At 37.0% G+C, this 26,490-nt stretch overlaps 14 protein-coding genes across 14 annotated transcripts; 9 read left to right on the plus strand and 5 right to left on the minus strand.

Moving 5' to 3' along the window:
- The first annotated feature begins 111 nt into the window (after positions 1–111).
- On the plus strand, positions 112–1,820 carry RHIMIDRAFT_278810 (subtilisin-like protein). The gene is made up of 6 exons (XM_023612786.1): positions 112–165; positions 228–348; positions 419–830; positions 888–1,012; positions 1,066–1,425; positions 1,485–1,820. Exons 2-6 carry the CDS (start codon positions 231–233, stop codon positions 1,493–1,495), a joined length of 1,026 nt encoding a protein of 341 aa, XP_023468024.1. The 5' UTR covers positions 112–165; positions 228–230; the 3' UTR covers positions 1,496–1,820.
- Positions 1,798–3,407, plus strand: RHIMIDRAFT_291007 (UPF0103-domain-containing protein). The gene is made up of 6 exons (XM_023613776.1): positions 1,798–1,891; positions 1,948–2,056; positions 2,106–2,174; positions 2,228–2,452; positions 2,522–2,662; positions 2,711–3,407. The coding sequence occupies exons 1-6, from the start codon at positions 1,846–1,848 to the stop codon at positions 3,084–3,086; spliced, it is 966 nt and encodes a 321-aa protein (XP_023468025.1). The 5' UTR covers positions 1,798–1,845; the 3' UTR covers positions 3,087–3,407.
- RHIMIDRAFT_291008 (G-protein beta subunit) lies at positions 3,389–5,217 on the plus strand. The gene is made up of 3 exons (XM_023613777.1): positions 3,389–3,722; positions 3,779–4,391; positions 4,450–5,217. Exons 1-3 carry the CDS (start codon positions 3,620–3,622, stop codon positions 4,772–4,774), a joined length of 1,041 nt encoding a protein of 346 aa, XP_023468026.1. The 5' UTR covers positions 3,389–3,619; the 3' UTR covers positions 4,775–5,217.
- A 932-nt stretch (positions 5,218–6,149) lies between these two features.
- RHIMIDRAFT_236300 (YjgF-like protein) lies at positions 6,150–6,762 on the plus strand (the record flags this gene model as incomplete). The annotated part of the gene is made up of 5 exons (XM_023608526.1): positions 6,150–6,168; positions 6,228–6,263; positions 6,327–6,392; positions 6,447–6,610; positions 6,664–6,762. 5 exons carry the CDS (start codon positions 6,150–6,152, stop codon positions 6,760–6,762), a joined length of 384 nt encoding a protein of 127 aa, XP_023468027.1.
- RHIMIDRAFT_116972 (HCP-like protein) lies at positions 6,761–8,436 on the minus strand. Its single transcript, XM_023605336.1, has 5 exons — positions 8,261–8,436; positions 7,949–8,010; positions 7,742–7,888; positions 7,608–7,670; positions 6,761–7,555 (listed from the first exon to the last, which is right to left on the minus strand). The coding sequence occupies exons 1-5, from the start codon at positions 8,365–8,367 to the stop codon at positions 6,768–6,770; spliced, it is 1,167 nt and encodes a 388-aa protein (XP_023468028.1). The 5' UTR covers positions 8,368–8,436; the 3' UTR covers positions 6,761–6,767.
- Positions 8,437–9,198: 762 nt separating this feature from the next.
- Positions 9,199–9,946, plus strand: RHIMIDRAFT_278821 (uncharacterized protein). The gene is made up of 4 exons (XM_023612787.1): positions 9,199–9,258; positions 9,311–9,591; positions 9,644–9,665; positions 9,726–9,946. Exons 2-4 carry the CDS (start codon positions 9,466–9,468, stop codon positions 9,932–9,934), a joined length of 357 nt encoding a protein of 118 aa, XP_023468029.1. The 5' UTR covers positions 9,199–9,258; positions 9,311–9,465; the 3' UTR covers positions 9,935–9,946.
- RHIMIDRAFT_116992 (uncharacterized protein) lies at positions 9,766–10,540 on the plus strand. The gene has a single exon (XM_023605337.1). It carries the CDS (start codon positions 9,915–9,917, stop codon positions 10,341–10,343), a length of 429 nt encoding a protein of 142 aa, XP_023468030.1. The 5' UTR covers positions 9,766–9,914; the 3' UTR covers positions 10,344–10,540.
- A 762-nt stretch (positions 10,541–11,302) lies between these two features.
- RHIMIDRAFT_278823 (RNA-binding domain-containing protein) lies at positions 11,303–12,637 on the minus strand. Its single transcript, XM_023612788.1, has one exon. The coding sequence runs from the start codon at positions 12,598–12,600 to the stop codon at positions 11,473–11,475; it is 1,128 nt and encodes a 375-aa protein (XP_023468031.1). The 5' UTR covers positions 12,601–12,637; the 3' UTR covers positions 11,303–11,472.
- Positions 12,638–14,793: 2,156 nt separating this feature from the next.
- Positions 14,794–15,855, minus strand: RHIMIDRAFT_291014 (HSP20-like chaperone). The gene has a single exon (XM_023613778.1). It carries the CDS (start codon positions 15,478–15,480, stop codon positions 14,974–14,976), a length of 507 nt encoding a protein of 168 aa, XP_023468032.1. The 5' UTR covers positions 15,481–15,855; the 3' UTR covers positions 14,794–14,973.
- A 2,461-nt stretch (positions 15,856–18,316) lies between these two features.
- RHIMIDRAFT_278826 (uncharacterized protein) lies at positions 18,317–19,526 on the plus strand. The gene is made up of 2 exons (XM_023612789.1): positions 18,317–18,742; positions 18,795–19,526. The coding sequence occupies exons 1-2, from the start codon at positions 18,604–18,606 to the stop codon at positions 19,235–19,237; spliced, it is 582 nt and encodes a 193-aa protein (XP_023468033.1). The 5' UTR covers positions 18,317–18,603; the 3' UTR covers positions 19,238–19,526.
- A 1,482-nt stretch (positions 19,527–21,008) lies between these two features.
- Positions 21,009–22,178, plus strand: RHIMIDRAFT_236307 (lipase; the record flags this gene model as incomplete). Its single annotated transcript, XM_023608527.1, has 1 exon — positions 21,009–22,178. The coding sequence occupies one exon, from the start codon at positions 21,009–21,011 to the stop codon at positions 22,176–22,178; it is 1,170 nt and encodes a 389-aa protein (XP_023468034.1).
- Positions 22,179–22,329: 151 nt separating this feature from the next.
- On the plus strand, positions 22,330–23,467 carry RHIMIDRAFT_200372 (epoxide hydrolase N-termina; the record flags this gene model as incomplete). Its single annotated transcript, XM_023606451.1, has 8 exons — positions 22,330–22,360; positions 22,409–22,496; positions 22,551–22,581; positions 22,631–22,745; positions 22,803–22,919; positions 22,977–23,127; positions 23,185–23,312; positions 23,373–23,467. The coding sequence occupies 8 exons, from the start codon at positions 22,330–22,332 to the stop codon at positions 23,465–23,467; spliced, it is 756 nt and encodes a 251-aa protein (XP_023468035.1).
- A 213-nt stretch (positions 23,468–23,680) lies between these two features.
- On the minus strand, positions 23,681–25,025 carry RHIMIDRAFT_250444 (uncharacterized protein; the record flags this gene model as incomplete). The annotated part of the gene is made up of 3 exons (XM_023610722.1): positions 23,681–23,758; positions 23,813–24,151; positions 24,210–25,025. The coding sequence occupies 3 exons, from the start codon at positions 25,023–25,025 to the stop codon at positions 23,681–23,683; spliced, it is 1,233 nt and encodes a 410-aa protein (XP_023468036.1).
- A 913-nt stretch (positions 25,026–25,938) lies between these two features.
- Positions 25,939–26,403, minus strand: RHIMIDRAFT_250445 (uncharacterized protein; the record flags this gene model as incomplete). The annotated part of the gene is made up of 1 exon (XM_023610723.1): positions 25,939–26,403. The coding sequence occupies one exon, from the start codon at positions 26,401–26,403 to the stop codon at positions 25,939–25,941; it is 465 nt and encodes a 154-aa protein (XP_023468037.1).
- Positions 26,404–26,490: the final 87 nt, after the last annotated feature.

Genomic DNA, 26,490 nt, shown 5'->3' on the forward strand with positions numbered 1-26,490 from the left:
GTATAAAAAGAGAGATAAACGATTTCAAACTCACATCTATCTTTGTCATTGCAGATGGTGTTACCTGAGATTCGTGTAGTAAGCATATTAAAAAAAAATGAAGTCGTTACCCTTATGTACTCAACCAGTTCAAATAAAATCTCCTCGGACCCGCATAAAATATGTCTTTAATCACAATAGCATAAATTAGTAAAAGCTCCAATATCCTTTTTTAATCATTAAAATACTCTATGGTCCGTTCTCTTCTCAAGTTATCATTGGCCTCAGCCTTTGCTCTGCTTGTTTTTGCCCAGTCTGATGAGCCTACACATATCGTAAAATTTAAACCATATGTCAGTAGGACTTCAGGTAAGAAGAAAGAAAAAGCAACGAGATTATTTGTTAATAATTAGGATCTATGTGTGCGTGTGTATCTTAGCTCCTGATATGCTTTTGAGTCATCATCAAGACTTTTTAACATCTGTTCGCAAGAAAAAGTTTGTGATAGGAGCAGCCAATCATAATGAAACGATATCGACAACAGCGATTGCCCAAGATATGGGTCTGAATCATATCGATATTGGCAATGACTTTGTTGCCGTCGCAGGCGTATTCTCCGATCATGCGTTTTTGGACTATCTCTATCAGCAGTCTACAATTGAGTACGTTGAACCTAACCAGATCTATCGGACAACTATCTCTCGACGCTCAGATTATGAAGAGGAGCAAAGAATTCAACGTGCAGACATAATGAGCTTAAAATCAGCTAAACCAGCTAATTGGGGATTGGCGAGAATCAATCAGCGTCAAAAAGCAAGCTTTGACGAGTATATATATGATGCTGTTGGAGGGTAATTTATTTAATGCAAAAAAATATATAATCAAAAAGCTCACCATATTAAAAATAGGCAAGGCATTGACGTCTACGTGCTCGATACAGGTGTGTACATTGATCATTTAGACTTTGATGGTCGTGCCTCGCATGCTATCAACTTGATACAGTATGAGGACGAAAATGACATGGGCGGTCATGGTATGAGGAACTGGTTACGAGAACCGTTAGTATCATATTAACATGTTATTTAGGAACTCATGTTGCGGCCAAGGTAGCTGGTACAGAATACGGTGTTGCGAAAGCAGCCAACATCCATTCTGTCAAGATTTTGAATAAGCTGGGTGATGGAACGACGACGACGTTACTGAAAGGCATTGAGTATGTCATAAAGACAGCAACACCCGGTAAAAGCTTGATCAACCTTTCCTTGAGTGGGCCGCATTCACGACTGATTGACGATGCCCTAAACTCACTCGTTCTCAAATACAACATTCCGGTCTTTGCTTCAGCTGGTAACGCCGGTACCGACGCCTGTTTTTTCACCCCGTCCTCCAATCCTAACGTGTTCTCTGTGGGTGCTATCGACATAAACGATAAGGTCCCTCGCTTCTCTGACATTGGTGAGTGTGTTAGCATTTATGCTCCTGGATCAAATATCGTCAGTGCTTACCTTGGAGGTAATGATTCATCAAAAGCTATGGATGGTACAAGTATGGCCAGCCCTCACGTTGCTGGTACGGCTGCCAACATAATGGCAAAACGAAAATTTACGACAGCCCAAGAATTATATGATGTTCTTCGATCCTTTGCTACAAAAGACGTTATTAATTTTGATAATGGAAAAAGCTCAAGCCCAAATAACAATCTCTTGGTCTATAATCCTGTCTTTTAATAAAATCAGGCTCCAAGAGCAAGCTTTAGAAAAAGCGTTTAATTTCCCGCACCAATCAGTACAGCTGTACTTCGCATAATCCTTTTTTCATTCTCTTTTTCTCTTTCTTTCTTTTTTTTTCTATATTAACTGTAACCCGATGAGTAGACCCGCTTCGCATGCTGGTTCTTGGTACCAAGAGGATGGTAATATCTACAAGATTGATATTTAATAAAATAATGACAGAGAAAACACATGATAGAAAAAGCACTTGATCAAGAGCTGAACAATTATTTGAATAAAGCTACTGAAGCCATAACTACGAAAGGACAGCAACTTCCTATTCAAGATGTCAAGGCGATCATAGCTCCGTAAGCCGCTTTATGACGTCAAATGTTCAACGTATTAAATAATTACTAGACACGCAGGCTTTCGATATAGTGGTCCAACATCTGCATTCGCGTACACATGCTTTGATACAAAAAACATGTAAAGAAAACAAGAGTTATTAAGTAGCTGAATAACTGACTCTATATTTACAGAAAGCGAGTCTTCATCCTTGGCCCATCTCATGTGTGTGCTACACGATACTGTCTACTGTCAAAATGCAAAGAGTATGAGACGCCACTGGGTAGTCTCAAACTAGACCTTTCAGTGATTGAGGAATTGTCCAAGACAGGATTATTTGCTGCAGCTAGTCCAAGTACTGAAATCGAGGAGCACAGTATTGAGATGCATTTGCCATTTGTATACAAGGCTTTCGAGAGGTAAGCTCAAAATGAACTATTAATGCGTAATCGTTTGATATATGTTTTATATATACAAATATAAAAAAGCAAGATATCCGATATCAAGATTATTCCTATTATCGTTGGAAGTCTTGCATCTGATTCTAAAAAGGAATATGCCAAGGCACTTGCACCTTATTTGAAGGATTCAGAGACTTTATTCATCATTTCATCTGATTTCTGTCATTGGTAAATGCATAAATATGTAGCGTGTCCTTTTGATAACACTGATTATAGGGGCAGAAGATTCCGTTATACCTATTACAACGAGAGCAGAGACGACAATGAAGCAGTTGAGTTGACCAGATCCAATGCCAAAAAAGTAATCGGTAGACCCATTCATGAATCCATTGAAGAACTTGATCATCGTGGTATTGAGGCCATTGAATCTTTGAGCTTTGATCAATTTGAGAGATATTTAAGTGTGACAGATAATACGATCTGTGGCCGAAACCCGATCGGCGTCTTGTTGGCTGCCTTGGAAGAAATCAAGCAAGAAGGTTATTCTGATCAGTCTGCCAAGTGCTTAAAGTATGCTCAAAGCGAGAGATGTCAAAGTGTAGAAGATAGTAGTGTTAGTTATGCAAGTATTTATATACAAGTAAAGCAATAAAGCTGTGTGTTATTATTATTATTATTCCCAATTTATTCAGTATCAGAAACAGTGCCAATCAATGAAATTTTTTTATTTGTTATTTTACCCCAGGCAACCCTTGAGTTGACAAACATTTGGACAAGAAGAATAGGCCCTAACAAAATGTGCGTATCATCTTTTTTTGGAAAGAAGGCGCATTTCAAATTTACTTATAGATTCTGGATTTTTCAAGGCCGGGACCTTTGAATGTAAAAGAGATTTATAAGGACTGAGTTTACAGCTTAAAAACTATGGTTGATCATTTTACCCTTTTTTTTAATGAAATGTATTAAGGGGAGAGAGAATCATCTGTTATTATTCTCCATTCAATTGGCGAAATAAGATCTTCCCCTTCTTTCTTTGATCTGTATTTAAACAAACTACACTTTATATAATCCATAATTCAAGGAACACAAAGGTTAAATTTGACATAGCTAATTTTTAAATTTAAAAGCAGCCATCTTTTCTCTTTTTTTCCCCCTTCCCTCTCTCTTTTTCTCTCTACAAACAAAATGCAAGAAGACATTTCAGATAGAATTACAGCTGCTCGTAGAGAGGCCGATATTTTAAAAGAGAGAATAAAGCAAAGAAAGGAGGCATTGGCTGATACAACTTGTAAGGAGTGAAAAAAAAAGATATATATGTGAAAAACTAATATTCACATATTAAAGTGAAAAAAATGGCACAGGATATTGAGTCATTACCAAGACTTGTAATGAAAGTGAGACGCAATTTACGTGGACATTTAGCCAAAATATATGCTATGCATTGGTCTAATGACAGTCAACATCTTGTATCAGCCTCACAGGACGGGAAACTCATTGTCTGGAACGCATATTCGACCAATAAAGTACACTGTATTCCACTTCGGTCTGCGTGGGTTATGACGACAGCTTATTCACCTTCTGGTAACTTTGTTGCCTGTGGTGGCCTCGACAATATCTGTTCAATTTACAACCTCAACTCGCGCGATGGACCTAGTCGACCCGCCAGAGAATTATCTGCTCATGTTGGATATCTTAGTTGTTGTCGATTCTTAGATGACCGCCATATCTTGACCAGCTCAGGTGACATGACTTGTTTCTTGTGGGATATTGATGCAGGTGTGAAGACGCATGAATTTACCGACCACCAAGGTGATGTGATGAGTGTGTCCATTAGTCCTTCAGATCCAAATATTTTTGTTTCGGGTGCATGCGATTCAACTGCTAAGATTTGGGATATCAGAATAAGAAAATGTGTGCAGACCTTCCTTGGCCATGAGAGCGATATCAACTCTGTACAGTAATGTATATTTCAGATGACAGCATATAATATAGCAACAAGCTCACATCACTTGTAGGTTTTTCCCTAATGGTATGGCTATTGGTACAGGATCTGACGATGCAAGTTGTCGTCTATTTGATTTACGAGCAGACAGAGAATTAAATACATATGCCAAAGAAGACATTCTACACGGCATTACCTCTGTGGCATTCTCCGCTTCTGGGAGACTCTTGTTCGGTGGTTACGATGATTACAGTACACATGTCTGGGATACACTCAAGGGTGACCGTGTAGGCATTTTATCCGGGCACGAAAATAGAGTCTCATGTCTTGGGGTATCCAAAGATGGTATGGCGCTATGTACAGGTAGTTGGGATAGCTTACTTAAAGTATGGGCATAAATCATTATTTATTTTATACCGTCAGTACGGTTGGTTTTATCGGATTTTGAATCTATTGTCGGTGGTTTAAAAAGTTTGGGAAAATCACTTTTCATTTAACTGTACAGTTTTTTAAGACTAAAGTAAAATTAAAACTCAGGCGTTATGCTTATCTTTTTATGGACGAAATGAGAATAGAATTCAGGCAAGGGAAATTAGAGCTTTATGTTCAAACTTCTTACCTTTAAAAGTCTTAATTCTACAAAGAAGAAAATCGTACAGTTACCCCATTCGACTTCAGATGTGGTCAATGCTCTCTGAGCCACCCTTTTTTATTCGTAGTTTTAAACTGATAACAATAAAATACAAATTTAAGTTTTATTTACTCAGAATCATCAGCTTCAAACACAGCACTTTTTCACTTGTTTCCACTGGAGGGCGAAAGGAATACTTTTTGAGGGGTGATTTGGCGTGGTGGAGAAGTGCAGCCTTCGGAAGTATACGAGGAAGTAGTGTCAACCAAATTGTACTTCGATTTACTAAACTCTAATGAGCAGAGTTCATATTCAGAGTCATCTTGTTCTGAAGTAATCAGCAAATCAATTCTTCTTTCATACTCTGTATCAGACTTGTTCAGAAGCTGCGTTCATTGCGTGCTGATTAATGACATGTTATTAGAATGATTATCTCATTAAACACATCAATCGTCTTCATTCCAAATTGCAGAGCTTTCTTCGATTGCTTTCGTATTCTTTTTCACAAAAGAAGTGAACCTGGGTTTCGCGTTTGATTTTGCGTAAAATATCAATAATTCATTGGTAGTAGTCATTGTTTGTGTGTCATTATGAAAAACATTAGAGATGGTAAAATATAATGAATTCAATACAAGTATTTTTATTGATAAAGATTAACAAATATATGCTAGTTATTTGTAGCAGACCTTTGGACTGCGTCTTTAGTGAATATGTAGCGAGTGGTCTTCTGATCCCACGTTGATACTACATTTTTTAAAACTCTTTTTTCCTTATCATCCATAATGGAATAAAACATTTAAAAATGCTTTTTGAATGTAATAAATTGGGTCACTCCCAACCACTGACGTAGACAGTAAAATGGCTTTCTCTTTACATTCATTACTGCAACCTTTTTTCTTCATGTGATTCCTGTTGTTGATTTACAGTTTTAGGCAAAAGCAAACTTGTCTTTGATATCAACTTTCGACATGTTTTCTTGGCTGTTGATGTCTATTTTCTTTTTCCTTGACAGTTTTTCAAACATCGCGCTTTTACAGACACAGCTATCGCAATATTTTCTCATCTGCTTTGTTGTCCAATCATTTGTTTGCTTTTTATAATCCATCTCTTTCTCTTCTTTTCTTTTTTTTCTTTTATCAATAATGTCTGTCACTCCTGTTAGTAAGTTATTCTGATGATAACAGTAGAAAGTATATATTAAAGATGCGATTAACCAATAGACGCTGATAACGCTCCTGCTGCTCTTGGTCCTTACTGTAAGTTAATACACATTGACGCGTATATTTATAAGCGTTACTAATATATGTATTAATAAACAGCCCACGCTGTCAAGGTCAATAACCTTGTCTATACCTCTGGTCAAATCGCCCTTGACCCTGCTACTGGTAAGAGCTCCATTACCCTACACATATACACATGGCTCACTACGATGACATTAGGCGATATTGTAAAAGGTGGAATTAAAGAACAGACTGAACAAGTTCTCAAGAATCTCGAAGCTGTTTTGGAAGCCTCCGGCTCCAGTTTTGACAAGGTAGTCAAGACAACTGTTTTCCTCAAGGACATGAATGACTTTGTTGCCATGAACGAAGTTTATGGCTCTGTGAGTGTACTTTATGTTTTTTATAATGTTTATTCTTATATATCTGTACATAGTTCTTCTCTAGCCACAAGCCTGCTCGTTCTGCTGTTCAAGTTGCTCGTCTTCCAAAGGATGTCGATGTTGAAATTGAATGTATTGCTTTGACCAATTAAATATGTTACATGATGTTGCATCTATCATTGTTTTTCTTTTTGCCTTCTATTTGATCGAGCTCTTCGATACGCTTCTGAGCATCTTTTCCGATTTTCCCTCCAGAAGCACATGCCTTTTCTAGCCATTTACGCGCCTCCTCAAGATCCTTCTTGACGCCTCGACCTTCGGTATACATGCCTGCTAAATTAATCTGAGCCAGCTGAAACCCTTGCAGGGCTGCCATTCGAAAGAATTCTGCTGCATTAAAGTGGTTTATTTCCACGCCATGTCCTCTGAGAAACCGGAGGCCCACATTGTACTGTGCCTCGGGCATACCCTTGACAGCCGCCTTTTGAAAATACTTGAACGCCTTTTGTTGATCGGGCTCACCGATCAAGTTTGAAGAATGGTACACGCCGAGCATAAAGTTACACTGAGGGTTTCCAGCTTGTGCACCCTGTTTGAAATACTCAACAGCCTTGACATGGTCTTGATGAATACCAAATCCATGTCGATACATTCGTCCGAGCTCGGTGTAGGCGCCATCCATGCCTGCTCGGCCAGCAAGCTCATAAAGCTGGATAGCTGCATCGACGCGGCTTGGTTGTGTGCGCATGATGATCGCTGCCAGGTTCATTTGTGCATAAGGGTGGCCCTTTTGGGCGAGTTGAGACATGATCTGAACACCTCTTTCTTCATCCTTGGGTGTACCGCGATATCCTCGATAAACCATGTTGGCATAGCTAAAAGCGCCTCTATCGTCTCCCTTTTCCATGGCTATTCTATACAGTTCCAGTGCGACCGGTGCGCCGTCTAGAAAGGTACAGATTAGATACGATGTTTATGTTCTCTTTCTATATATTACACTGCGACATCTTCAAGACAATATTTCCAAACGATACAAGCTGGGACACATCCTTGTCAACCACTTTACAAAAAAAAAAAAAATAATAACCAAAGTTTAGCTAATATTCTTTCTTTTGTTTGCCTCCTTCTTACAGTTCAATACTTGATCTGTATCAACAGGTGTGTCATTCGCTATGTGATCGAGTACATGTTTTACAAGCGCTTGTTGCTTTTCGATGGTGAGATGAGTCTGCTTATGCTGAATTAATAGTTCAAGCTGATGTTGATCAGGTAAAAGATCTATTTCCCCCAGGTTGACATTGTAAGTTTATATATAGTAAAATCATTTAAAAGCTCTACCTTGAACAGTTTTCTTGGACAGCCATTGCTTTGGTGAAATGTCTTGTTGCCCTGTTGAATCACTTATTATGCCATTAGAGCCCTGATATCAAACATAAATAATAACGCATACGGCGAGTTACTGAGAAAGGGCTCGAATATACCGCCCATAGATGCTTCTAATTTCTTTTTGCTTGCATAACCTCTTGCAATGTTTAAAACAATACCACGTCGAGTAAAAACAGGGCGCAGGATATTGAAAAATACTTGTTGTCCTGACATAATAGTAAAAAAGAAAAAAAAAAAACAATAATAATAATAATTCACACTCACCCTTGCTTTCTTTCTTGGGCGGCCTTACTCAACATATCACACATTTGTTGAAAGATACAATTTGGCTTCTTTTTGTTCGGTGGTTTTAAGAATAAACAAATAAGCATGCGATCCTGTGATAAATAGCTTATATAAATGGAAAGAGTCAAGTGAGCTCGATATCTTTATCAACTGTGGCTTTCGAATAAAATTAAAAAAAAGAGCGTTCAGCCCACATGCACCAAAATAGAATATAGAACCTGTTTATTTCAAATGACGAGTAATGAGGTGTAGGATCAGCTTGCTTATACAACAATTGTGATGCATTATCTTTATCCTGGTTACGCAATTGTGTACACAATTCTGTTTTATTTTTCATTTTATTTTTATTTGGTCCTTGATAAATTCGATGAGGTCAAAGAAGCCAACTGGCGTCATCAATACACTTTACGCTAAAAATATGACGTCAAAATAATCCATTAAAAACTATTGCTTGGACACGCCATTAAAAAAAAGGAGATGAAATGCTTTATTTAAACATACAATTGACTATTTTGGTGCATATGGAGGCAGGAGAGAGGGGTGCAAAAGAGCGAGGGGTAAGGATGAGAGGGTGTACATGTGAGCTATTTCAATCTCCTTTATATTCAATCTGTCAGTTCAGGAACGCCGTTAAATAATAAAAAGGGATCACCTCTTTTTTTTTTTTATTGCTTCTTTTCTAATTATTTCCACAATTAGGCAGCTCGTTTTTTGTAACTTACTTTTTCCTTTTTTATACACAAGTCATACCCTCTTCTATCCTTTTTTATTACGCTTTCTTACTGTCAGTACCCTTTTTTCCTTTTTCTTTCCTTTTTTCTTCATTGATGAAACACTACATGGATCTTGAAAAGAATGGCGAGGTATTATATTGTTGATATAAAGTGTATTAAAAATAACTCAGCTTTATGCACTGCAGCAAATGTTATACGATGGGAATTCGGACTCAATATATTACAATCACTGGGCGATAAATGGTACATATTGCATTCACATAATTTTATATATAAATAACTCACGTTTGAATAGATTATCAATACATCATTGACAACTATCCAGTCAAAGTAAACTAATTATTACTGCACGATAATCATGTATTCATATCTTTTTTACAGCTTTGTACATCCTATTCTACGCCTCTCAGTAGATCTAGTTCAAGCACCACTAAAGCCAGTAATCAGTCTATGGAGGATTCTAGAGAAAAGAACCAATTGTTAAGAGAACTATATCAGATAAAAAAAGACATCATCAAGTTTAAAAATGAATTAAATGGTTTAGCAAGACAAATGGATGGCATGGAAGTTGACCTTGTAAGTTATAAAGCTTTGATATAATCTGATCAGAGACTAATATATTCAGTAGAATGTATCAAAAAACAGGGTTCGTAAGTGGTATTTACGCATGAATGACGATAGTTTTTTTTTCTTATATAGTAATTATATAGAGGAAATTGAAGAGGATATAACAGCAACGCAGGAAGTAAATGTTAATCTTCAAGTATTGCTAGAAAGAGCTGTCAACAAACAAAAGGAAACTGACGTCTATGCAACCAGAGAAATGAAAAACATTCACTCTAATTTAGCTAATGTAAGTCGATTTTTTAAATATAAAAAATCAGGATATAAATATAAATATGCATCAGGTGGTTTATGAAACAGGGCAATTAAGGTGGAGATTAACCTCGATTGCTAACTATCAAAGACAACAACAAGGGAATGTCATTGATGTAGCTGAAAGAATACGCGAATATAGTGAAATGCTAGAAGAAGCCATTCAATCCTTACAGCGAAAGCCACGAAAGTCAATAACAGCTGATACCAAGAAATCAAGCGAATCATATGCAACCACACCTACTAAAAATAATAAGCCTATCAATACAGTCAATACCACAACTTCTACTACTACTACTACAACAACAGTAGAAAAAAGAAAGAAAACTTTTGTAGATAATAACGAATTATATAAGCACCGAATCATTAGAAAAAGAATATCTAATCCAGAAATGAATCAAGCATGGTTACCTCAAAAAGGTTTGAGGATATTGCTAAGTGATTCCTTTTAATTGTTACACGCATATATTTTGTAAAGTATTTGTAAAGAATCAAGTAAATACGCCCCCTTTTCTCTCCTTTTTCTTTTCTCTCTCTTTTTTATTTTTCTATATATCTTTACAGCATGAAGACAAACAATCAGCTTACAAGTGGTCAATCACAGCTACTATTAGGAATACTTATTCTATTATTTGATATAGTCACAACATACAATACAGTCATGTCGTCAAGGTCTTTGGCCTTTAAATTTGTTTGGACTCTACTGATGTGCATCTTCCCATTTGAAGGGTTCATCATTTGTCTACCACTTTATCTTTACTATTCCTTAACGGATAAATTTACTATTTATTCATAACACACTGTGCTTAAAAAGCTCTCCCCTTTTCTAATCATTTAGCAAATATTTATTGAACAATAAAAGCTTTAACCTTCTTGGTCATAAGATGCACATTAAGCAGCTGTGCTTGCCCTGCTTTTAAACTTTGCATGTCTTGGCTCTTATTTTGGCATACTACTTTCAATCTGTCCTGTTGTGAACTGTCTGCTTTACTTTTTGCATGCATTACATTGGATCAATTATCATTCTTAAAAACAACGTAAGTCATATGACAGATTTGCTTTGTTAAGCTGATTTGTGAGGGACTTGATATTAAATATGCATACATCTTGCTAGCTACAAAAAGAATAATATCAAAGGCAGAGAAAACAGTAATTCTTTAGTTGTTTCTAAAAGCCATCAACTGTAAATATTTTTGCTTTGTTTACTATGACATAACAAGTTCGCACTTTTTTGTTGTGCTCATTTTGCTTAGGCATTTCCTTTGTACTGTATCAATTATACATGTATTAATAATAAAAGACTACTTTTGTGTATTTATATAGTTATTAACGAGTAGTCATGCAACAAGTTCTTCCATTGGATCGAACTGAGAGGAATGTGTCTATATATGCCAACAACCTGTTTAACCCCCTTGAATTCAGCAACTTAAACATCATACGACAATTCTTTTTTTATATATTTTATATTTACATCAAATTTATTGTATGATAATTACTATAATAGTTGTCTAATTGAAATTTTGCATGATATTTCTAAGAGAAAGCATGATATGAAATACAAGAAGCATGAAGTTACACGGCTTAGAAGCGTGTGTAACTACCACGACCACCACGGCCACCACGATCATCACGACCACCACGACCTCCGCGTCCTCCACGGCCTCCACGGCCACCGCGACCGCCACGACCGCCACGGAAACCACCTCGGCTATCACCTTGAGATCCACGGTTGAAGTTGAGACGGGCACGATCGTTATCACCAGAGAAATCGGTACGAAGAGGACGACCATTAAGTTCAACACCATTCATTTCCTTTACAGCAGCCTCTGCTTGTTCAACAGTTTCAAATTCAACATAGGCAATACCTTTCAATTGACCTGATTCTCTGTTATAGGGCATACGGATGTCACCAACAATGGTACCAAACTTGCTAAAGGCTTCTGTAAGTGCATTGCGATGAGTTTGCTCATCATGGTCACGGTTGAGGTTGGCAACAAACACCTTTTTGGTGGCGCTGCTGTAGTTTTCATCCTTTTTGACTCTTTGACGGCTGGAACCATCAGCGTCGTCCACACGAACACGACGGCCATCAATTTGCAAATCGGTTTCTTTTAATGCAGCATCCTTGGCTTCTTGAGTAGCAAAGTCAACGTGACAGAAACCACGGTTCTTTCCGGTATCATCATCCAATCTGATTCTAACGTCCTTGACTTCACCAAATTGGCTAAAGAATTCATTGACAGTTTCAGAAGTTGATTGGTAGTTCAATCCACCAACCCAGATAGTGTACAAGCTTTCCTTCTTGGCAGCTTTGGCAGCAGGAGCTTCAGCTTCTTCGGCCTTTCTCTTCTTACCCTTGGATTCTTCCTTTGGCTCTTCTTCCATCTTGTCTTCTTCACTGCTTGATTCATCTGAAGATTCATCAGATGACTCAGAGCTTTCTTCCTTGGACTCTTGATCTTTTTCTTCAGCTTCATCTTCAGATTCTGATTCAGAAGAGGAAGAGGAAGACTCTGAAGAGGATTCAGAGGCTTCTGATTGCTCTTTTTCTTGCTCTTGCTCAGATTCATCGGAAGAGCTGCTGGCTTCACTTTCACTGCTGCTGCTTTCGCTGCTAGCAGAGGACTCTTCAACCTTCTTAGCAACAGGCTTCTGTTCTTGCTTCTTGGAAGACTTGGTTACTTTCTTTGTTACTTTGGAAGAAGCCATATTCAATAATTTGATAATAAAAAAGAGAAAAGATGGCAAGATATAAAAACCTTTTGTGCATTTATCAAAAAAAGTTTATTTTCTGTGACTATCCAGGAACGAAAAGCAGTGCAAAATTAGTACAGAACTAACAAGTAAGCCACTGGATAAAGAAGATTTGAAACTCACTTCTAAAAGGGATTTTACAGTCCTTTTCTTTGGATCAATTAAAGTTAAAACCCAGGCATTATGCTTCCCTTTTTTGGACGAAATGAAGCTTTTGTTATTTGTGTAAAAAAGGTTGTAAGGCCGAAGAAGTATGGCTAGTAAAGCCAATTAAAAAAAAGTGCAATACTATGTGCAGTTAAGGAAGGATATTGTCCTATAGATAACAAATATTTGTGCAATGTAGCTACAATCCATTAATCTACATAGCCTTGTTGTGTAAAGTGTAATAAAAAGTTATCAATAGAAAAAAAAATTAAATTCAGATGATTTGCTCACCTTTTTTGGATGAAAGACACTAAACAGATTGTAAAAATACGAGCAAAATGTAATTGAACGTCGTTCCTAATTCAACCTTAGTTGCCTACATTTCGACTTCAGATGTGGTACTATGCTCTCTGAGCCGCGCTTTTTTATTCATAGTTTAAATTAATGACAATAAAATACAAGGTTTCTATATTCTATATTTTTTTATAGCTTTCTAAGCCGCGCATTCGTGGAACTAGTTATGGAGCATATCACAAATCTTAATGAAAATGTAGCACAAGATCAACTTTTAAAAGATATAATACGGTAATTAGCTTTTCTCTATTGTATATCTAGAAAATATCTGTAAATTGCATTACCTGGCATATTGCCATTTATACTGTCAAACATATTAATTATTGAATTACCATCAGGGTCTCTTCGAACTAATGGAGATGCTGATTTACAGCATGAGGAGGCATACACGCTTGTGCACATGCTAGTATTTTTGAGCCTCTTGATCATTTTATTTAGTAGTCGTGCTCGCGTTTCATTGGATTCACTTGACGATGACTCGCGAATATATCCGATATATTCCCAGTTACCTTTCGCAGCTTTACAGTGTTGAAAGAACTGAAGATCTGGAGTAACTATTTTGTCCAAACAGAAGCATATGTTCTCATTTTTTCATTGTGCATTTTAAGCAGAACTTTATATATGATTTACTCAACCTCGATATAGTCAATGAATTTGGTTTTCCCGATTGATTGACTATATCGAGCTTTGACTCATACGTACCATTTTTGTCAACAAATAACCATCGACCGTTACTTGAATCACCTTTGGCACGCGACTTAGTGTTTTTTCCGAAATGGCCACTATGTTTATTTAACATAAGATTCAACTGATGTATTGAATAGAAATGGCTTAATTCAAGCATCGATCGCTCCAAATCCTGGGTCATTAGTTAATGAGTACTTGTTTTTTAATGCCAACATTATCGCCGTTTTGTTGTAATTCACTGAGAATCAGTCAACAAAACGTTATGCTAATGATATTTATGTATATGTTTAATATAATCTTGCTAGTGGGAATAATACTTGAGGCTATGGACAAAACTGGATTTAATTCGTCGTCGACCTCTGCACTGACTTCGTATCGCTTCCATTTGTATGGATTTTTCTTTATAATCGACTTTGCCAATACAATGGGTATATTTGGGTCTTTGTCTTTCACATAGACTACATCAAATGAAGTCTTCGAAATTTCTTCAACCGTATAGTGATAGCTTGAGTAGTCAGGAACTAAATCAAATACAATATAGCATGCCTCTTCATATGAGATCATTTTGATAAAGAAAGGTTGAAGAAATTTTGACTAATACTACGTGTACTACCCATGATGTTGCCCAACAAAGCTTTTCAATGTGTAGCGCCAAGCCAAACATGACTTTTATAAAGTCACCATTTTGGTTTATGTTTCTTTTCAAGAAGAAGGAAGAGATAAAAAGAAATGTTGTTATTTTTTATTCTAATTTTATGTCGTCAGTCTATTAACAAAGAACCAAGGTCATTCACGTGTAGTTATGATAAACTCGTATTTTGTATCAGAGAGAGTGAGCTGGACAGACTTAGGTTAGGCAGAGACTTTGGTAGTGAAGTTGTATAGTGACAACATAGATAGCGCCTCAAGGAAGCACCCGTAGCATTAGCCTATTTTCTGGTGCATGTAGTGTTGGCCTTTCAAAAATCCAACTCCAGAAAAAGCAAGTTATTTCCTGCAGTTATGAATATCCAGATTATTTTTTGTTTTATTAATTGATACAGTTGACATTTTAAATTCATTTTTATTCAATAGTTTTCTAGACATTTTTAAAACTACGAATAAAAGAGCCACATCTTTGTCATTTTGACAACCGTGCGATTAGTTAATTTCAATACGCTTCTTACCACCGTTCTCAGCCTTTGGAACACAGACTTTCAAGACACCATTTTCATAGCTAGCTTTGATACCAGAAGTGTTGATAGGAGTAGGGAAACTGAATGATCTTTGGAAATTTCCAGATACTCTTTCATTAGTCCACCATTTGGTTACATTGTTAGTGGCCTTGTCATTTCTTGCACCTTCTTTGTCTTCTTCACTAGAGGATTCGCGATAATGTTGAACAGATCCACTCAACGTTAAGGTATTATCGTCTGAGACATCAATATGAATATTCTTCTTGTCATAACCAGGTAATTCCGCGTGAAGTTCGTAGCCTTCAGCAGTCTCGCAAATATCTGTAGCTGGGTATCTTAGAGATCCAAGTGAGTTATTTGAAGATGCCAAAGAGCGACGAGCATCGTTAAAGAAGCTAGGATCATCCAAAAGAGAAAAGGCACGGTGCATATCGCGGAAAGCGTCAGCAAAGAATCTGTTTGTAAGAGCCATTTTGATATTATGATTTACTTTTTCTTACTAACGAGCAAGTTATTGTCCAAGCAAAAGGAAGGGCCTTTTATATGTTTTTCATCTATGCAAGAGGTTCCGAAGCTGCTAGAAATTCGAAATTTCGAGTAACTTCTTGATTTTGCTTTCCTTCCTTTCTTTGGTAAAATGATATAGTTGTGTTATTTTTTTTTTTGGTATTGTGACGAGATATTAGCGTAAGGAGACTTATTGCGTTACTTTGCTAGAAAATTGAATTGTGTAAATAGAAAGTTGTAGAAAAACAGCACAATGAGCCATGAGTTTATGCAGCTCGCTCCTGTATCACCCACCGTTTGAGCTAACCAAGCAGCCCGTAAGTAGTCGATGGGGCACTAAGTTTTATAAGGCTTAAGTTATTGTATATATGTAGTGTATAAACAAACTGATATGTATATACCTTATTTCAGCCTTTACCTTAATTTATAGTTATATTGCGCAGCTGTCAATCTACGATTTAAACCACTAGTTTATTTGAATATAGAAATGTATGGAAGAATGAGCAATAGAATAAGCAAATGTTAGTATGCACTCTATTTATTCTACGGCATTCATATGCGCCTGATGTTAAGGAATGTATAGTAGCTATATGAAAGGTATTTGTTACTTGTTTAATTTATAAGAAAGGCTCGGTGCTGTCTATTTTTCTTAAAGAAGTATGAAAGTGAAAGCAGACGGTATAAAGGTAGCTTGCTCACAACAGGCTTCTCCATCACTAGAGCAATTTACTTGATGGAAAGCTATTGAAAAGAAGTCTGCATGTCTTTGCTTATACAACAGTTTAATGATTATAACTTTAAAACACCAGTTATCATTGATTTATCAAGCATAGCATAGTATACTTTCATAAAAGATGTGGAAAAGAGAAATAGTGGGGCCGTACTATATCACATAAAGTTTGTTGGGGTAGCGCACTACCAAGGGCTCATATTATTTTTATTTGTTTATCAGACAGCGAAACAATAGATAGACCCAATACACGCATCGCTTATCTAAAGTTTAACGAAGTCTTAACCAAATTTAAGATGACAATAGCAAGTCGAAAAAATGACCCTAGTTTGGGATTTTTTAGAAGGCAAAAAGAAACATAAATGATGATTATTAATGATGAGAAAGTGCCATATTAGTAATGATGCAACCATATATTCTCTCACACAAAGATTGTCTCAGTTTAATAATAAGGTCTCTTAATGTCTTGTCAAATTTCTGAAAGAGCTACAGGTTTCTCTCCTGTTACTGATAAGTATTTGTATATGAGATGAATCGTTTTCTCAATAAAAAAAAGAGGCAAAGATGTCTATGATAGATAATTGATGATGGCTGGATCGCTACTAAAGAGGTCTAGCGAAAAGAAAGAATGGTTAAATTAATTGTTTTAGACATTGATATCTTGTGTAGCACTTTAACAAGAGTGAAATTATAGTAACGTCAACTTTGAAATATATGGCGCGAGTGTATTAAGAGCCTAATATATTGAGCAAATATGAATGTTGTCAGCTGTAGCATAAAAGGGTATCAAAATAGATAATAATTACAAAGCAGTAACATCTCCAAATATACCGAGCCAATAGAGCTTTATAAAAGCAGCTGTATTACACCATCACTGACATTATCAAAGATTCATGTGATTGCAACTGTTGCTGTCAATCATTGGCTCAAACATTATGTATACACAAACATATTCAGGTGGTAGACTAAAACCAGCTCTAAAAAGAAAATCGCTTTTCTAGAATATTTATTAAAAAGTAACCAAAAGAGAAGAGCCTTTCAATATATTAATTCTTACCAATGGTCACATATTGTACTATGCTAAATGCGTTCAACATGTGGGCAATATCCAACTAAACATAAACAGCCGATTAAAACATTTAGTGATGGAATTTGTCCACACTTGCTCAGCAGCAAATGTTCTCACGTTTCTTTTTTTTATATTTTTATTGATAAAGTGTTCCCTAAAAGTAATGTTACCATGAATGAAAATAAACGTCTACTCTTTTTTTATATATTCGCGTAAAGCACACTAAACTTTATTAAAAGCTGAATGTAATGAGCAGAAAAAGTAAGCCATTGAGGCATATCTTTACTCTTCCGAGAGAATAAAAATGTCAGTTTTTTCTTTTACAACTATCTAAAAACTACGAGTTATCATCCGCGTAGGTTTCTAATAGAATTCCTTCCAGTGCTATGTCTTGATTTGAAGGGCGGCTAAATGTGCTTCCAAAACACATTTGTGATACGTATGAGCCAACAGAAATGATTAAGCCAGGGCTTACCATTGTAAGAGAGTTGCTTTAAATAAATAATATCGGTTATTCGCGTAGCAACACGTTGCACATACTTCAAACTCTAAAATATTGAATATGAAAAGGCTTGTCATCATATCTCAAGGAATTCATACTTGTATAAGTCAAAGTATACATAAGTCATTGTAGCCGAACAAAATCAAGTGCTTGGTTCATATTCTGAGAGTCATCTAAAGTCGATAAAATACTTACACTGTATAATTAAAACATAATTGGACTAAAGCCTCCTGCTGATAGTTCGGACGAGTTTTTCCATGACAGTGCATGGGAACACAGACATGTATAAACATTGAAGAGTTCATTTTTTTATTTCAAATCTACTGTGCAACATATGTTGTACTTGTAGTAAAATAAAGAGTAGAGGCATAGAAAAAATATAGCGCAATAATTTAGCAAAGATCAACGTTTTTTAAAATAACAAGTTAAACCCTAAACCAAATCAAGACTAGTTGAACATTCTGTTTTCTTTATTGAATGCCAAGAGAGTTATTTGTTTTAAATGCTGATTTGCAAGTATATTAACTATAGTGTGGCCTGTAAGTAGAAGGAGAGATTCCTTAAAGCTTAATGTTTATCATGAACGCATTTATCACAAATTAGATACGAAATCTTAAACTATTTCTCGTACACAAAATAAAAATTAGCGCTGTTTGTTTTAAATAAGGGTGGAGTAAATAGAATAGGGGGTCAATGTTCAGGAAAACTTGTCCCACGCTGATGTAAATCTTTCTTCCTCCGCTTTAATTGCACGTTTTCTTTTCCATTTTACTCAAGCAGGTTGACGATGAGATCATTTCCAAGCTTAATCCAAGTGATTCATATATGGAATTCGCTTATCGGAGTCATCCTTTTTGCTCTTTTGTTGGCAGTCACTTCAAAGGTCAAGCACTTTGTCAGCAGTGGTGCAGAGATTGCTGGTTATGGTAAATTTTAACAGAGTTTTACGACTACATGACCACTAACCACAACTCAAAGGTAACTTTCAAACATTTGCTTATCCTGCCACCTTTGTCTATATGTTTATACCGACAATTACAGCCACTATTTACAGCATCATTCTTTCGTTCGATCCAAGTCCCAAATACAAAGCATGGTCACCGTCCAGGACGATGCAAGGATCCATCTCCTTTTTTGCAGCTGCCCTGTTTCTTGCTGCCTTGCTGCCCACTATTCCAGGAGCTGATGTTATGACCGATGGTTCGGCTCTTGAGTGTCTTTGGACAAATTACATGCAATGGAGGGTACAGTTTAACAATCCTGAAGTCTTCCCTTGGGTAATGGCTATAGATGACGCTTGTTCAATGCTCAAAGCTTCAGATGCTCTTTGCTGGATTCTATTTATAGGATGGTTGGTACAAGTGATTAATTATGTGCGTTCAGCGAGCCTCGCCAAGAATTATCTCAAACATAATAAATAAAATTTCTGATGGATAGAAGTGAGGGAACACTTACAGTCCATCGCTTTGTCAAATCATTATTAGGCACTAATAATAGGCTCTTTACGATAAAATACGTCGTACAAATGCTAATCGCAGACATGTTAATGCGAGCTAAAGCTATGTGAATTGTATAATGCAGCATGCACCTAGTGGATCCATGCATATAGTCGAGAACAAAGAGCTACAAAAGAGAGATAGTCAATAGAAGCCAATGTCATGTTAGTGACAGGCAAAACGAATTGTATGGTTTCCCGTCTTCGTTCTAATGTTAGATTATCTGATAAGGTGCATCTTTCCATTAATTCATTTAAGCTTTTTTTTTTAAAAAAAAAGATTGCACATGTTTGGAAATTGTGACATAGGAACATAAGGAACACACAAGTGTAAGCCAAGTCTTACCTTATGTGATGCATACACGTAATACAAAGGGAGGCACTCATGCCTTTTATCTGCTATGCCCGTAGCTAAACTTTACTGCTGATCTTTTGGGCGCAAAATAACCTTAAGGGTTCATGCAAAACAGAGAAAAAATAGAGATTGGAAGCAGGGATCTGCGAATATACTCTCTATCATACACTCAACACGTGAAAGAGTCAGATAGAGACTAAGAGAGCCTAGCCACCAATGGCGTGAAGCATGTAGTCGACTGTGTATATACTTAGTCTTTGCGACAACCAAAAACACGTTTTATTTTCCCTTTATCCTTCACATAAGCTATACCAAGTAGCACATATATACATTATTGGTTAGACAGTATCTATTAAGCTTCCAAGGTTTCGCAGACGCGCAGCAAAATCTACCGAATTAAAAGAAAAAATATGCATTCAAATAATGCTGATCTAGTTGATCCACTCTCTCCTATTTGCCACTCGGGTATATCCCTCAGTAAACTATAACCTTATTTTACTTCTTTACTGTGACCATGTTTAGAAGGTATGATCCTGGATTATGTATAACAAAAAAAGTTGCAATACGTAGAACAGAGGGAAAGGGGATGGATGATAAATCAACGTATGCAATTAAAAATAGCTACAATGATCAGCTTACTTTTGCTTGCCGTGAGTTAAATTATGCATACAACATAGTTGCTGGGCATGAATTCAGCCATTTAAGGAAAGTAAGCACAATATCCTAGAAACAATGGTTACTATGGAACAAATAAAATGAAAAATTACCATGGTAATTCTGCAATAATTTCATTGGAAGATTTAAAACATAAAAAGTAACAAATGTCACAAATCTAATTATGTGTGCGAACACGTAACCGTAAGTTAATTAAACTCTTTTTCCACGGAACACAATGAGTAAAAGCTTACTGAAATGTTGTCAAAGGGAATAATTGAATTTCCAAAGTCTCATTGGAGACAAAAAATAGTATATTTGTCCTATCCAATGGATAAGCATAAACGAGTAAAGCCAGCTGAAACTTTCGTTGCACACCCATTCGAGCAGCGTTGCACGAATATTTCCTCCAGCATTTCCCAGCCAAGAAAAGGACAAATGATCGGACAATGATCTTGTGTTTAAGTGAAAGGAAACTTATGTTGAGAAACCAAGGGATGTGTTACCTATGTGCTACTACAAGTAAGGAACAAAATGTAACCACAGCTTCATCAATTCGTGTCACCTTGCAAATTGAAGAGAAAGACATATGGGTGCATTCTAGTATAAATAGCGCGCCCTTTCTTTGCTTTTTTTCCTTCTTCATCAGCCATTGGCCACTATTACTACCTTATCTAATTAACAAATCATGGTTTCATTCATTACCATCTCTCAAGGTGTCAGTCTTTGCCTTCTTGTCTCTTCTATGATGCTTGGCTCATCTGCTGTTCCTGTTGCTGGTCATAAAGGTTCAGTCAAGGCAACTAATGGCACTGACTTCCAACTCCCTCCTCTCATCTCTAGCCGTTGTACTCCTCCTTCCCATCCTGAAACCACGGGTGATCCCGATGCCGAAGCTTATTACATTAACAAGAACGTTCAATGGTATCAAGCTCACGGTGGCAACTACACTGCTCTTGTCAAGCGTGATACTGAAACTGTCGGTGGCATGACCTTGGACTTGCCCGAGAACCCTCCTCCTATTCCTGCCAAGTCCACTGCTCCCAGCTCTGATTCAGGTGAAGTTGTCACAGCCACCGCTGCTCAAATCAAAGAGCTCACTAACTACGCTGGTGTTGCTGCTACTGCTTACTGCCGTGATGTCGTTCCCGGTACCAAGTGGAACTGTAAGCAATGTCTCAAGTATGTTCCTGATGGTAAACTTATCAAGACCTTCACTTCTCTTCTCTCTGATACCAATGGCTTTGTCTTGAGAAGTGATGCTCAAAAGACCATCTATGTCACTTTCCGTGGTACCAATTCCTTCAGAAGCGCTATTACTGACATGGTCTTCACCTTTACTGACTATACCCCTGTCAAGGGCGCTAAGGTTCACGCTGGTTTCCTTTCCTCCTACAAGCAAGTTGTCAGTGACTACTTCCCTGTTGTTCAAGACCAATTGACCGCTTACCCTGGCTATAAGGTCATCGTCACCGGTCACTCTCTCGGTGGTGCCCAAGCCTTGCTCGCTGGTATGGATCTTTACCAACGTGAAAAGAGATTGTCCCCAAAGAACTTGAGCATCTATACTATTGGTTGTCCTCGTGTCGGTAACAACGCATTCGCTTACTATGTCGACAGCACCGGCATTCCCTTCCACCGTACCGTTCACAAGCGTGATATTGTTCCTCACGTTCCTCCTCAGGCCTTTGGTTACCTTCACCCTGGTGTTGAATCTTGGATCAAGGAAGACCCTGCTGATGTCCAAATCTGTACTTCTAACATTGAAACCAAACAATGCAGTAACTCTATCGTTCCTTTCACCTCTATCCTTGATCACTTGACCTACTTTGGTATTAACGAAGGCAGCTGTCTCTAATTCTTTCTCTCTATTTAATTTATTGTATCTAATAAAATAATTTATTTTTGATCCATTTACTGACTTTGAATTCTCTCACGTGAAGAAAAAAGAAATACGATCAGTCAGTGGAAATTGATTGTGGGGAAAAAAAGCCTTTTTTTTTCTTTAGATGACAATTAAAGCTGTTATTTTCGATATTGGTAATAAAAGACGTGTTGATTATGATGTTACAGCTAATGTATTTGAAGGTGGCGTTTGTGTAGGTTCACCTATGGCTGGCATCCATGCCTACGAACAAAAGCATGGTTTGCCAAGAAATTATATCAATGTTGCAATGTATGTATGAATTATGCTTTTTGTATTATTCAAATGACTCTTGTATGATAATAGTGTACGACAAGGTGAAAACGGTGCCTTTCAGGTAATATATATTTCATTAATTAATGATAAGAATTAAGGTCGTGTATTAGAAATTAGAAAGAGGAGAACTCAAGTTGAATGATTTCTATAAAAACTTTGGTCTGCAACTGTCTGACCCCACCAATAAGGAGCATTATAAACAGTATCTGAAGAAGGCCGGAAAGCGTAATCCAAAAAAAAAAAAAGCAATGAAAATCATTCTGTTCTCATCTATACAAATAGCTGTACCTGAGTTTATTCCAGATGTTCATGTTGATGGCAAAGAGTTATTCAAAACGATGATGTCAGAAACAGCACGCATAGATCCTTATATCTACTCTGCCCTTCAATGTTTAAAAGGTACAACAAAAAAAAGAAAATATAGATGGAAAGATGATGACGACTTTCCGAATTTAGAAAGTGGCAAGTATACTTTGGCTGCATTAACCAATAACTTTGAATTACCAGAGGACGATCTTCAGGAGGCAGAGGCAATGGGTGCTTCAGCGGCAATCGAACTCCGTGCCATTTTCGATTACTTTATAGAGTCACGCTTGGTCGGTCTTCGGTAATATCGAGTGTAAATCAAAGAGAATATACTCCTGAACCTTAAAAAAAATTCTAGAAAGCCGGATCCCAACTTTTTCCTTCATGCCTGCAGGATGTTAAATATTCAACCTAATGAAGCTATTTTTTTGGACGACATTGGCATGAACCTCCGATCTGCTAGTCAGCTTGGAATGAAAACTATTCGTAATGTGTTCTATTGACGGCTTTTTGTATGTATTCTCATTCCTTCTTTTTCTTTTTTAGAGGTCAAGATGGGTCATTCAAAAGAAGCAGTTAAGCAGCTAGAAAGCCTAACAGGACTTGATTTACTTGGCAAGGTCTCAAAATCAAAGCTCTAAATAAAGGTTGCTTTCTTAAACATACATTTACATGAAACTATAATACCAAAGAAGTGTGTTCTATGTCATGAAATGTCCTCTAACTATACTTGAACAAATATCACCGGATGCACTGTTGTTTTAATAAGGTGTAAATTATCTCGTCAAACAATTTTATAAACCGCATTTTCCTTGTTCATTATAAACAAGATCTTCACTCTTTTTTTAATCAACTTAAAATAAATGCACGTCATATACCAAATAAACCTTTCTACCATCTCTCAGAATTTCATCCACCTTATTCAAAGAAGGCTAGTGTAAAAATATTAGCAAAAGTCACATTTCTATTCATCATTTTAAACATACCAAACGTTCATTCTGTAACCAAGTGGCAAGTGCCTCCTTAACTAAGGAGTCAGGAGCAATTGACAGCTTTGCCTGATCATTTGAATCATTAGAAACGTTGGGTTTTACACTTGGCCAGCAAAATGTAAATCCGAGTCGCTTCTGCTCTTCAGGGGTATCATGACTGATGTTGATCATTAGTAACTTGAGCAAAAGCTTCGGCTCACCCAAAGGCATGTTGAATGCCTTAATAAGTAGTCCATCCGAAAAGGGAGAAGCATGAATAGTATGAGCTTTCATCACCTCGTACTCATTTAGTCGGTAGGTTCGTTTTAATAGCCGCTTTAAACTTTGTGTTTTCTAACGCACACAAACAGGTAAGATCTCCCTAATATTGTATATTCTATATATTTATTACCTTCCGAATATGTCTTAGGGGCGGTAAATCTGGAAAAGATGTATCTTGACCAAATGGCGTGCTTGGGGGTGTTGGCAAATCAGTTGGCTCGTTGTGTTTTGCTGTTAAAACAGACGGTGCAGTCATATCATGTTCACGTTTTGTCAACTCGGTGTCAACAGGGGATATAGGCTCACAGCTGTCATTATTAGTTATCTTATCAACAAGAGGTGTATCTTCTTTGGCGAGAGTTTCAAAGGATGCTTTCTCATTATGATAAAGATGGCTACTATGGCTTTCGCTTTCTGTTTTGATCTGTTCTTGAGATAAAGGTTGATGAATTTGACGACTTCTGCGTAGAGTAGAAGGTTTGACATGAACAGTACATGGTCTTATACGATCTGACTCATTCCGTACATGCAATAGAACTGTATCTGAACTAGGATATCTGTCAAAACAGGTGGACTTGGGCGTGAATTGCATCGACGTGGCCCTATCTAATTTCCTATACACATGTCCTTCCTGTATTGAGGATCGGGGCCACGAGTCATCATCCATAAAATAGAAATAAGGAGTCCCATTTGCTTTGCTCGTGTCTTTAGCTCCTTCGATATCATCCGTACGGGCTGTTATATCGCTACCAAAGCTTGCAAGAGAGTATTGCTTTCTTAAATATCTATCCCGCGGGCAAGGAATCGTGCTTTGAGAGTATAAACAATCCAGCCTGGACTGTAAAGATTCTGACATTTCAATCAATTTACTATATCTCTTCCTGTCTCTTTCAAGCGGTAACTGTTGAACAAGGTCGGAGAGTGAGTTATCTTGTCCACAGGACATTAAACTGACAAGTACATGTGGGAAAGAGAGAAAAAAAGGAAAAAGTTTTCTTGTGAATAAACAAACAGAACTTCTTAAGGAGCAAGTTTTCTTGTGTGACTCATATGGACAGATTTGCCGCCTATTTTCTGCAGGTTCAAAAAAGGCGAAAATGGGTGGCTGCATGGAAGTAATGTTTATCTCACCTTTGACATGTACTCTTGACACGGCTTGTGTTTGAAATTAAAAATAAGATGCTGAGCACAGTAAGCGTTTAGAATGTTGCTTTATGACTCCATCTTTGGTATTTTTATTGGTGTCAGTTGATAAAGCGTTCTGCAATAAATTCCTTTTCTACAAGTAAATATTTATGACGACAAAGCCTGCAATCAGTGTATTACATGAATCTTTTTTTTTTTTTTCTCAAAGACGCGCCCAAATGCCTTGTGCTTTTACAGTCGAAAATATTCAACAAAAAGAAAAAAAAAAAGAAAAGGGATACATAATGCTGATTCCTTAAATAATATGCATGTATGTCTTTAGTGTGACTTATTGTTTTTCTAGTCTACGCAATAAAGGTCTTGTCATTCCTGATTGAAATAACATTTAATAATTTTCCGTTATCGTAGATCATATATTCTACTTCCGCTCATTGGTATTTTAGCATCCGCGCAATCCGACCTCAACAGCACTGGATGGGTTAAATTGTCCAAATATAGAAGCTCCATTTTGTAGATTGTCATCAATGTCTTGTCTCCCTTTTGTCATTTGAGTTATATAAATTTAAAAAGGATCTTCACGTGTAACGTAAGCATAGAGATTATTTATTTCATAAACATAGAATTGACGATCATACAAAGATATAATAAACATATTCAGCATAGCTAATAAAACAAATGAATGGTAAGGAGTTTCATAAACAAGGGAAAATTGCCTAAATAAAGTCGTATGGTTGCTGATGAGAATAACCTAAAAATATTGGTATATTGGAATCTGTGATAGGAGGATAAAGGAGTGAATGTTCTTTAAAGATTGAAGGTAACCAGGGCTGTTGTTGGGGTGGCAATTGCTTATGATAATAATAAGGACTGGATTTAGGAATGGGTGAAGGCATAACAGGTGTAGGTAGTCGGACACTAGCCGAAGATGGGCTAAAGACGGCATCGTCGCCGTCAAAGGTTGTTGCACTGTGTTCTGATGGAGCGGGAGAGGCAGGTGGCGCTTGTTGTTGTTGCTGCTCAAGCAGTTTTCCATCCTTCAATACTTGATCTAATGGTTTCCAACAATTTTTCTCGTTCCGCTTACGATTCCCAGGAATCATCATTTCGTTCCAAGAAATCCACTGTAATGGTGCTTTCTTTGGCTGAGGGCCGTGAGCTTGACGTTGGTGTTGCCTCATGATTGATTTATGAGCAAAGTATTTGCCACAGCCATCGAATGAACACTTATACGGTCTTTTGCCTGTATGAAGACGCCTAAACAAGGC

This window comes from Rhizopus microsporus, assembly GCF_002708625.1.
Source record: "Rhizopus microsporus ATCC 52813 unplaced genomic scaffold scaffold_5, whole genome shotgun sequence".
Classification (NCBI taxonomy): domain Eukaryota; kingdom Fungi; phylum Mucoromycota; class Mucoromycetes; order Mucorales; family Rhizopodaceae; genus Rhizopus; species Rhizopus microsporus.

Coding starts and splice junctions, on each gene's coding strand:
- RHIMIDRAFT_278810 (XM_023612786.1), top strand. CDS start 231: ATGGTCCGTTCTCTTCTCAAGTTATCATTGGCCTCAGCCTTTGCTCTG. Junction 349..418: donor ATATGTCAGTAGGACTTCAG/GTAAGAAGAAAG, acceptor TGTGTATCTTAG/CTCCTGATATGCTTTTGAGT. Junction 831..887: donor ATATATGATGCTGTTGGAGG/GTAATTTATTTA, acceptor TATTAAAAATAG/GCAAGGCATTGACGTCTACG.
- RHIMIDRAFT_291007 (XM_023613776.1), top strand. CDS start 1,846: ATGAGTAGACCCGCTTCGCATGCTGGTTCTTGGTACCAAGAGGATG. Junction 2,057..2,105: donor GTCAAGGCGATCATAGCTCC/GTAAGCCGCTTT, acceptor AATAATTACTAG/ACACGCAGGCTTTCGATATA. Junction 2,663..2,710: donor TCATCTGATTTCTGTCATTG/GTAAATGCATAA, acceptor CACTGATTATAG/GGGCAGAAGATTCCGTTATA.
- RHIMIDRAFT_291008 (XM_023613777.1), top strand. CDS start 3,620: ATGCAAGAAGACATTTCAGATAGAATTACAGCTGCTCGTAGAGAGGCC. Junction 3,723..3,778: donor GGCATTGGCTGATACAACTT/GTAAGGAGTGAA, acceptor CACATATTAAAG/TGAAAAAAATGGCACAGGAT. Junction 4,392..4,449: donor AGCGATATCAACTCTGTACA/GTAATGTATATT, acceptor CATCACTTGTAG/GTTTTTCCCTAATGGTATGG.
- RHIMIDRAFT_116972 (XM_023605336.1), bottom strand. CDS start 8,367: ATGCTTATTTGTTTATTCTTAAAACCACCGAACAAAAAGAAGCCAAAT. Junction 8,011..8,260: donor GCCCAAGAAAGAAAGCAAGG/GTGAGTGTGAAT, acceptor TGGCATAATAAG/TGATTCAACAGGGCAACAAG. Junction 7,889..7,948: donor GTCCAAGAAAACTGTTCAAG/GTAGAGCTTTTA, acceptor TGGGGGAAATAG/ATCTTTTACCTGATCAACAT.
- RHIMIDRAFT_278821 (XM_023612787.1), top strand. CDS start 9,466: ATGGAGGATTCTAGAGAAAAGAACCAATTGTTAAGAGAACTATATCAG. Junction 9,592..9,643: donor ATGGCATGGAAGTTGACCTT/GTAAGTTATAAA, acceptor TATATTCAGTAG/AATGTATCAAAAAACAGGGT. Junction 9,666..9,725: donor TGTATCAAAAAACAGGGTTC/GTAAGTGGTATT, acceptor GTAATTATATAG/AGGAAATTGAAGAGGATATA.
- RHIMIDRAFT_116992 (XM_023605337.1), top strand. CDS start 9,915: ATGCATCAGGTGGTTTATGAAACAGGGCAATTAAGGTGGAGATTAACC.
- RHIMIDRAFT_278823 (XM_023612788.1), bottom strand. CDS start 12,600: ATGGCTTCTTCCAAAGTAACAAAGAAAGTAACCAAGTCTTCCAAGAAG.
- RHIMIDRAFT_291014 (XM_023613778.1), bottom strand. CDS start 15,480: ATGGCTCTTACAAACAGATTCTTTGCTGACGCTTTCCGCGATATGCAC.
- RHIMIDRAFT_278826 (XM_023612789.1), top strand. CDS start 18,604: ATGAGATCATTTCCAAGCTTAATCCAAGTGATTCATATATGGAATTCG. Junction 18,743..18,794: donor TGCAGAGATTGCTGGTTATG/GTAAATTTTAAC, acceptor CACAACTCAAAG/GTAACTTTCAAACATTTGCT.